The 10,339-nt window shown below is 44.0% G+C and overlaps 1 protein-coding gene across 1 annotated transcript in view; it reads right to left on the bottom strand.

The window, feature by feature from the left end:
* Positions 1-10,339, bottom strand: part of PIEZO2 (piezo type mechanosensitive ion channel component 2) — a 219,362-nt gene that overhangs the window by 51,618 nt on the left and 157,405 nt on the right. The window contains exons 29-31 of the mRNA XM_055080794.1: positions 6,557-6,646; positions 4,532-4,653; positions 3,406-3,477 (exon numbers count right to left, since the gene is read on the bottom strand). Of these exons, the coding sequence (XP_054936769.1) occupies positions 3,406-3,477; positions 4,532-4,653; positions 6,557-6,646 (284 nt within the window). The remainder of the gene's footprint in view (positions 1-3,405; positions 3,478-4,531; positions 4,654-6,556; positions 6,647-10,339) is intronic.

Here is a 10,339-nt window from a genome sequence, read left to right as displayed (position 1 = left end):
AGCACAGGCTCCGGACGCGCAGGCCCAGCGGCCATGGCTCACGGGCCCAGCCGCTCCGCGGCATGTGGGATCCTCCCGGACCGGGGCGCGAACCCGGTTCCCCTGCATCGGCAGGCGGACGCGCAACCACTGCGCCACCAGGGAAGCCCCTCAGCATGTGCATTTCTGATGCTACAAGAACTGTACCATCATTGCAGGAAAACATATTCATATTTTCAAGTTATATTTGTGTTTTCAAATGCTGAGGTGTCTTTTGGATGACATCATGTGATGTCTTTATTTATCTTTTGGACTTATCCGTTGTAAGGTCATGGGGAACTTTGGCTTGTTGAAAATTAGTTGCTTGAATATCACTAAACACAACAGTGAATAATTTTGCCCAGATTTCAGACAAATCTGAAGCCTCCACCATGAAGATGCAGTGTGAATGAACTGGGCCTTATATCCTTGAACAGAAGCACTGTAATTTGTTATTTTTATTTTCAAGAATGAACCAGGCCCAGAGGACTGGGCCTAAGCCTGAGGAAATAAACGCAATTCAAAATAATGTAAGAATAAGCAAGAACAAACCAAAGTCACAGCATTCTGTTGGACAGTGAGGGCGACCATGAAAGTAATGCTTCAGATAAGCTCAGAGATTTGAGGGAAAGTCACATGGACTTGACGTCTCATGGTCATTTGGTAAAAACCGAGATTTCCAATGTTGAACATTTTACCCTCATTATAGGCTCTAAAATCAACAATAGCTTCAATTGTATTCAATCATACCTTCAATAACTTCTTTTCATGTGGATACTGAGTCCAAACATTTTTCATCACAAACAGTCATAACACTGATTTTTATTATTTGAAAAATGTTGCCAATTTGTCTGTGACAAGTACAATTAACACACCAAAAAAACAAGGAAGTATTTTAAAAGTCTCCAATTCCTTTATAAATTGTTATTGAAATAAAAGTAGGAAATAGAGAATATTTTCTGAAGTTCTATCTGCTAATGATAAGTAGAGAAGCTCTTATATATACGTTTCTGGTTTCTGATAGCTATCCTGCCCCAGCCTGGCTCCATATATGTACCATGAATGCTGATGCTGACGGCTGAGTGTGAAAATGACTTTTAAAATCCCACCACCTGTATCCCAAAGGAACTTGGCCCTTTATTTCAGATATTTGACAATAAAGTGACACTTGGCACTGACTTAGGCTGTACAGAATTGACACAGAGACCCACTACACGAGGATGGAAGGTATCATTGAACAGCAATGATGCAATGGTTTGTGTGCACATAGATATGGAACTGAGAGGGTGTCCCCTACAGACCATGTTAAGCATCTCAGATGCTTACCGATAATATGAACAACGTAACAGCATTATTACGTCGTCAATGGGTTTACACAAGGGCACTCCAAAGACACTTATTCTTACACTTAGCACCCCTAAGGAATATTTAAAAGCCCAGTGACTCAAGAGATCAGAAAAAGAGCTTTCAATAAAGTGCTTCCAGGCAAGTTCTGGAAATCGTCACAGTCTACAAAATAAATGTCATGTCAATTCCTTTCCTTTCCTCACCAGCTTGTAGAAAGGAATATGTTTTGTAGAAAAATTTTGACGCCACAGTCAGACTGATTCCAAACTATGAGTGGCACACATCCCAGCATTATTGCACTGGAAGTCTTGTAACAGGCACAGGTAGTGTAATACCAGCCTTCAAGAACTTGATATAATGAGGGTGAAATGAATCAGAACATCTAAAGTCAATAACCTTCAGAAGAAGTTCTTTTCAAGGAAAACCAACTCATAAGGTGATGATCAAAGACCATATCCAATTCCTTCCAAAAGGCAATGTTTACATGAGCAAAGGAAAGAACCACAATGATTGCAGTGGGAATGTACCCCCGGATGAAGGGACAAAACATCAGTATGACACCATTTTGAAATGGATAGGTCTCTCTAAACTAGCAAAGGGCCCTTTAAAACAGAAAGATTGGCACAGTTTACTTGTGACTTGATAGAAATCGGCACACAGCATCTGCACTATGAGATTGTTAGCATGACTGACACGCCAGTGGACCGTAAGAGTCACACGGAATTTCATCTTGAATCTTTGTCTTTTGACTTGAGCAGCAAATAAAATGAAACTCTTTAGAACTCATGGATTTTTTAAATACCATAGTGCTAAAATTCAATATTTGGGATTACATTTGATTACATCCAGGTATCCTGAGCAAATTTTGAATATCACTTCCTCAGATTGGCTTGTTGATTTTAGGAAATTATTTCTTGGGTGAAAGGCCAATACCAGATCTAAATGACAGTAAGAATTAGGTGAGGGAAAGGATTCTGATCTATGCGATTTTCCAGTGATTCTGAATATCACCCTGTTGATGTTACGGACCTTGGTGATATTACTTGTATGATTACATTAGCTACAGTAATCGAGACACAATATAAGACACAAAAGGCGGAAGACATTATGAGTAATTTGCAAGATAATTAATAATTATTCAATATTCTAACAAATTCAAGGAGGGCGAGATTGAAATGGATCATTCCATTAGAATAGCATCGCCAATAGTGAGTGCTGTGTCCTTTGCTCAGCGGAGCAGATAAAGCCACTGAGTTCCACGATGCCTCATCCTTTTTTTTTTTTTCTTTTTTCTTGTGATCAGCGGGGGAAATGCTCCAATTCTGTGTGGCTATGAAGCTCTGCTTTTCCAAAACCGTCTTCTGACTTTGCTCTGAATTGGTCCTGGCTGAGCTGCGGGTGCCTCTGAGGCCAGCCACATGTAGGGCATTGAATTTAGAGTGTAGTTTTAGAGCTGTTTTGAAACTGGGAAGGAGGCAGGGTGAGAAAGTAAATGTGTTTTAAGGTGTCCTCATCTTTATGTTTAATAAATTGCCCAGAAATTTTACATGCAAATGGAATCAAAGCTCTGGGAATGGGGCGGGGGCGGGGAGGGCGTTGGTGCTTGTTGGCATTCACGTCAAGTGCCTTACAAAGAGGGTCACGGACACTCCGAATACAGCGGTTCTCCTTAAAGCAGAGTCCCAGGAAGAGCTGAAACTCATTTTTAAGAAGGGTTGTCAGCCATGAAACAAATACAGCTCAGCAGAACTCTGGACCTCAGCATTGGATAACACAGTAATCAACCCCTTTTCCCTTTCTGAGCCTATAAGTGGTACTTGGGAGCACGTAAGCCACAGGGTAATCAGCTGATTGCTCTGGACGATTCCATCTCTCGGGCTCCGAGACCCACAGAGATCACACTTCCTACCCTCTGACCCCCTATCAAGTCACAAGCGTCAAACCATGCATGGAACACACAGGTCATGGGGACGCCTGAATTCTGGTCAAGGATATAAGGGTTAGAATCGATGAAATTGTAAGAGGATCAAGAAAACCTACTGGAAGCATGATCAACCCAAGGCCGCCACCACTGCTTTTTTTTGCCCTTGGCTTTCTGTTTGTCTGCTTCTCCTAAAATAAAATATGTCCAAATATTAATTCTTAGAAAGTGAGAAAACAAACTTTGAAAACCACGCTTTAACAACTCAATTGTCAAAATCTAGACAAGTTGCAAAAGTATATCAGAAGTCAGGAAAAGAAACTCTGCTGAATCTGAAAAGTTTACGTGGATCAGCAGCCGATTTCACAAGGTAAATATTCAGTATTCTGTTAACATAATGCCACATTTTCACTTTCTCTCTAGTAATTGAGGGCATATGAAGAAATATAATAACGAAGGGATTATCTGTCAAAAATGCATCTCACAGTAAATTTTCCATGGAATTAACAGAAAAGAAGCATCACCCAAATATTATAGAAAAATTTAGTGGCAAATAATTTGTTAAAATGCATAATTCCAATAACCAGAAATTTCTCTTGTGATCATTTTAATGCATGGTTGGAAAAATATAAATTTACTCTTGATAAATAGATATTATGCACTGGCAGAATACCATACATTGTTTCTCTATTCCCTTCAAACAGAAAACCACCATGCAAACATCTTTAAAAAGAACTTTTAAACGTAATTGGATATAACAAATCTATAATTAGATATAATAAATATGTATTTCATCTTAAGTTTCATTGGAACAGACCATAATTGAATGATATTTTAACTACTCTTATTCAGAGACCTACATATTTAATTTTTGTATAAAATTTATAGAAATCAAAGGCAACAGTAGACTGTATATCTTAAATATCTTCCCTAAAGGAACAAATGAAGCAAACCCATCCTATTTTCTTCAGAATCACACATCCATGAAACAGAAGCTAGGTTATATTAAAGTCGTCTTGTTGAACTGGGGGATACTTGTAAAGTCATAGATTCATTAAATATGTACTTTATGAAACAAACAAACACATCCCACTCACAATGGGAACATAAAACTTGCTGAGTTAAAAAGATACATTGATAAAACTGGCAGAATGAAAAGTAATATTATCTCACAGCCCTACCCAATATCATGCTTTTACTCAACATCAAGGTACTCTGGGCTAAGAAGGAAATGTTTCAACATACTTTCATCATCCTCTTCAGAGAGTTTTTGGATGTCCTGGCCTTCCCCTGACTCCTGAGTCAAGCTCAGCATCCTCTCCTTACCCTTTTTGTATTTCTGTTGCCTGGCCTTGATGCGATCCATCCTGTACAACAAAACAGCAGCAGCAATGCCAAGAACACACCCATAGTTACCTGTACACTTTTATGCAAACAGCTAAAATCACGGACAAAGTGGTCAACATTTGGGACTTGTGGATGGTTACTTATTAGCAACACGTGTCTCCTTGGTTTTTTTTTTTATACCCATGTTATTTTGCACTACACAGATGCTAGCTCAATCATATGATCAATAGTAATTATGCTAAATACTTTAAGTCCACTTATACCTTGTACCAAAGCCATTCTGAACACAGCACATTATGAAATATAAATCCTTTATTCTCCCAGGTTTTGCATTCTTATCTTTTTAGATACTAACTGTCTGCCTCACATAGTTGTTGTGAAGGTCAGGTGAAAAGATGTATGTCTGTGAGAACTGTTCTGTAAATAGCACGTTGCTCCTCAAATGTTCTCGAGTATTCTATCAGACCCTACAACTCTTCTCCATGTCAAATCTAATCTCTTATTGGATCTGGAAAAATGCTGAATTGCAGCTTTCTGTCTGTTTATTCAGGAAGTCTATTCAGAAACTGCAATGCTGAGCTTTTTCTCCCACATCTGCCCTCGTGAAAGGTTTCATTTCTTAATTTAGTTTCTTAAAATTCTGAATGTATTGCCCAAGTTTTTAAACTGATTTAAGTGACATTTCTGCTTTGGGCAGCTTAAATAATATTTTCAGTTTGTCTTTTGCAATGATCACTGCCTTCGTTCTTTTTTATTCTGACCTCTCATTTGAGAGGATGTATTCTTAAACAAATGGAAAAATCCAGTGACATGAATTATAGTAACAGGTCTCACTTATGGGAAATTCGGAACACATTCTACATGTGGGTTCAAATTTGTTATTTCTCTAGACCTGATTTAGATAGCTAGAAACAACAATAGTAATAGTTATACCATACTGTATTTTCATTATATATAGTTTTACATAACTCATATCTTTGATTGTGAAAATAACCATGCCATGGGATACTGTAATTTTTACTGGCAAATATTTTTGCACAGGGAAAGAAGCTGGGAAATGAGGTCAGGATGGAATGAAGTAGTCCTAGCAAACTCAGGCAATTTTCCTGGTGGGCTGACAGAGTATCTCCATTTTCTTAGAGAAAGTGGCTAGGTTTTGAATTCTATGGCCATCAGCTGTTAAACCTGGCCCCAAACATGTGAGGCACTAGCAATCCTCAGAGGTTCCACTTACTGCTAGAAATTTCACTCTAAGAAAATAATTATTTTCAGTGGGCTAATTTAAAAAAAATAATAATAAATAATTCTCAGATCTCCTGGGTGGAGTCAGTCCATTACTTGAGTTCTCCAGAACGGTGTGGTGGGAAAGGAGGCCTTGAACTGGATACAGGGAAATTCGGGGTGTATTTCTAGTACTGTCTCTGGCTGGTTGTGGATTTTAAGTCATCTATTACATGGGTCATCAGTTTCTTCCCAAACAGACTGGATTACATTGTCGCTAAAGATCCTTCCAAAGTGAGAACTCTGTATCTGTTCACGTAACCCACAGATATGATGGACTTCAAGTGAGTATTACTGGGAACGACCCGGTCTCATCCATTAACTGTTTAATCTTTACCAATACTCAGGTAGAACTGTGAGTCCTAATTTAAAAATGGAAACTGGAATTCAGAGAATTCGACAGACCTGCCCAAGGCTCCAGAGTAAGCATCTGAACTAGGACTGCCCATGGCGGCCCCCTTCCCCCCACCCCGATGCTCTCCTCCTTTGGACCATGTCCATTTCAGTCAACACCCAGAGCAAACACCTGGGCAGTTGTGAAAGTTACCACAAATGGATTCCTCAGGGCTTGGGGCTCCCTGGGAGCTGAGAGCTGCCAGAATGGGACCAGGCAAACCCCCAATAAAAGGAAAGCATCCTTACTGCCTCTTCAGCTGGTCCATTGACTTTTTCTCTTCCTCAATTCTTGCCTTTACAGCCTTTACAATCGTGGCCTGGAAAAGTTCAGCCCCCCTAAAAGAAAGTCAGAAACATGGAATAAATGAGCATTTTTATCGGTGTTACCCACCTTCCCCTGACAACGGTTACTAAGGGCTAGAAAACATTTCTTTGGGGGCAGCTGCCTGGCTGGGAGTGGGAGTCCCTTCCCTGTGGATGGACACGCACTGCCTCCTGCCTCCCCTGGGGGGAGGGGCTGCTCACAACCCTGCAGATAAGAGAAAAGAAAACGGTGTGTGTTTTCTGAGACTGTCCAGGCCTCTTCAAACCTCTTAAAGCCTGTCCCCCTGACCTGCCCTCATTACGGTCGTCCCATGAGGGGACACTTAAGGAGGGGTGAGCTCAGGTTCATTTTCTACTCAATAAGCAGGAAAGGGCGTGGAGCAAGCTGGGGCTTCGTGAGGGGAAATGCAATGGGATGGGCCATCCAGCCCCTTCCCTTTGATTCTCCTGCTCCTGTCCTTCCATTCCCTTCTGTTCTTTCTCACGTTTCAAGCCACTTCCAGGTCCCCTAGAGCTCATCAACTTCTCAGTATCCTCAGCTCTGTCCCATTGGGGTCCATCCCATCAGCCTGGCAAATCCCAAGTCTGCGGGAGCCCGTTGGGATGCCGGTCCCGTGCTGCCTGATGACGGGGCGTCAGCGGTGCAGGAATGCAGGGCTGGGCAGAGGATCTGGCGAACTGCCCCCTCCCCCATGCCCCGGAAATTCTGCTTTTCTACAGCGGCTGTTTCATGCTCCTTACACTTTCCTCAAACTAGAATTCTGTCAAGGGCTTTTCACTCCTGGCGGACGACCCAGCTGCTTGCTTTCCAGAGAGAACAAAGTCACGAGGCAATGATTCTCAGCCTCCTGCCACCCACCCCAGATGCCCTTTCCTGCGGTGACACGGAGAAGCTGACAGCCCACGCCAATGGCCAGCGCCTCCGCATCCGCAGCCTGAGGGGCCCTGGCCTTCCCTCTTGGCCCCTCTTCCTGCATCTCTACTTTCCCATCCCCACCGCATCCTGCCCACAGGCATGCAAACATGCTCGGGTCTGCTAATCTTAGAAAAAGAACCACGCACCCCCCCCACGGGTTTCTACGCACGGCCTTGCATCTCTGTCCCTGCAGTCAAATATCCTTCAGGCACCGTCCCCAAGCCGTCACCTCAACCTAAACTTGTTGGTGTTTGGCTCTGACCCCACCTGTCGAGGTCACTGATTTCAGCGTTCAGCCTTGTCTCTGTGTATCTTGTCTACTGAACTTCCGCTCTGAAGCGGCCGTCCGCGGGCCCACGCTCTCCTACTGGCTCAGACTCTCCACCCATCTCTGAGGTGTGACTGCTCCCCAGGGTCCTTGTCTCGCCGCCACGTTCTCTCCGGGCAGCTCCAATCACTCCACTGCCCCAACACCGTCTGCGTATCGATGACCCTCAAGTCTCCTCACATCTCCAGACCCGTCCACTCAGCTGCCCGAGGGCTTCCCGACGGGCTGTGTGTGTTTCACAAGCTCACGAGACCCACAGCTCCACAGTCGGAGCCCATCTCCACTCCCCGGTGAGAGCTCCTCAGACCCTCTACCTTTGGGGTTGGCCCCCCACAACCTGCTGAGGCCAGCATCCTGGGCACAGCGCCCTCCTCTCTTCCCTTCCCATCACCACCTCCCTGCCAACCAATCGATTTCCAGCTGTGCCAGTTTCACCTCTGAACTATCTTAACTTATCCCTTCCTGGTCCTGGCCATCATCTCCATCCTGGATCATCAGAGCAGCCACCTAACTGGTCCCTTCGCCTATGGTCCTGCTTAGACCCCATCTGTCCGGCAGCCCACAAGCTGAGTGGGCTTCTGAAAAGCAAGTGCAGCCACTTCTAAAGTCATAAACGTGGTTCTAAGGCCCCTGATAATCTGACCTTCCTGCAGCTTATTTCTCTCCACTTACTGTCTTCATCTTCACATGTCTGTGTGTCAGCCACTCCGACCCCCCAGTAACCTCTCTCAGCTGCCTCACTCCTGTTCATCCCTCAGGCTGTAGCTTCGAATGGAGGCTGCCTTGGTCCTGCCCCGCGGCTGGTTGCACACCTGCCTACAATCCCCAGGTTCCCGAATGCCTCCTGCATCACGTGCGCCCCACCACCTGCAGCGGCTTGTGGACGGGTCCATCTCCCTGCCCGTCTGCAGGCTCTAGGAAGGCACACATGGCAAGCATCCACCTCCTCGTGACAGAGCAGGTGGCAAACGAGTGAATGAATGAATGTCTAGTCTTTGGAAGTTGCATTGTGAGTTCAGTGCTTATTAAGACATGGCTGTTTTTTGACAAGCATGAGCTGTACTCTGACCAAAGCCACGAGTTTCTATAACAGGAAGAATATGCTTTGTGAATAACTGCGACAACTTTGAAAAAAAGATGCTGGCTTACTATTATGTCCTGAGCGTCTAAGGACCGAATTTTAGGGGAAGGTGAGAAAGACACATTTGCTAGCAAAAGGACTGGCTGCTACATACAAGTAAATAAGGTTACTATTGGGGTGAGACATTATGTTCTGCTCTGAAAATGATGTCCTGGGTGTTAGGCAAACAACTGTAATGGTAAAATACTGTCCCTAAATGAAGACAGCGTCCATCTACATGGTGAGGGCTGAGGGTGCAGCAAGGCTCCTCAGATTAAATGTAGGTGCCCAAAGGGTAAGCTGGGATGAAGTGAGAGAGTGGCATGGACATATATATGCTACCAAATGTAAGATAGCTAGTGGGAAGCAGCCACATAGCACAGAAAGATCAGCTCGGTGCTTTGTGACCACCTAGAGGGGTGGGATAGGGAGGGTGGGAGGGAGACGCAAGAGGGAGGAGATATGGGGATATATGTATATGTATAGCTGATTCACTTTGTTATACAGCAGAAACTAACACACCATTGTGAAGCAATTATACTCCAATAAAGATGTTAAAAAAACAAAATGTAGGTGGCCCGACTGGGTCCTCATCCTATTTGGCTCCAAGTTAGTTAACAAAGACTGGGAATTCTCAGCCTTTAAATGGACCTTTGAAATACACATTTTGCTTCTCCTGGCAGGAGAAGAAAGAGGCTCTGGGAACACTGGTGGTATAGAGAGAGAATCAGAATGATCAATACTGGCAATTGATATGATACAAGCTAGCATTTATAAGGTCATTGAGCACCATGGGTCCCATGGGATCGAGGCAGGGCCAGGGTCTCAGAGACAGGCTCGCTCTTGGGGATCATGCAGCTGCCCTTTGACCCCCATCTCAATGGCATCCTCTTTAGTACCTAGCTCTCTTCCCAGTCTTTTCCCTAAACCTATACGATTGGGGGCAGAAAATGGAAAAAGGGGGAATCTAAGGAGAAAGTAATAATCAAACAGTGCCACTGGCCCAGAGAAGAAAAAAATCAGGTTGTTGGGGAAAAAGAGCCTGAAAGGAAGGGGATAAGGGAAGACAAATAGGAAGGGTTTAGGGTGAGGCTGGAGTAACACGCTCCTCTGTCTACAGTCTGAAAAATAACAGAAGATTATGTTTTTCTCTGTCTTCAGGAGTTTCTTCTTAAAAAGGAGGTGGTGGTTGGTGGGTGGGGGATGGGGGGAGACGGACTAGACCCTGGACCGACGTCGCCTATGTTCCTGTTCTGACCGAGGCCAGAGGACCTACTCCAGTGATGAGGTCTGGACTGAGGGGCTCAGACAACCAGTCCATCTTTAACCTTCAAGGGTGTC

Source organism: Physeter macrocephalus, chromosome 19 (assembly GCF_002837175.3).
Source record: "Physeter macrocephalus isolate SW-GA chromosome 19, ASM283717v5, whole genome shotgun sequence".
Taxonomy (NCBI): domain Eukaryota; kingdom Metazoa; phylum Chordata; class Mammalia; order Artiodactyla; family Physeteridae; genus Physeter; species Physeter macrocephalus.
This window is presented reverse-complemented; position numbering and strand designations above follow the sequence as displayed.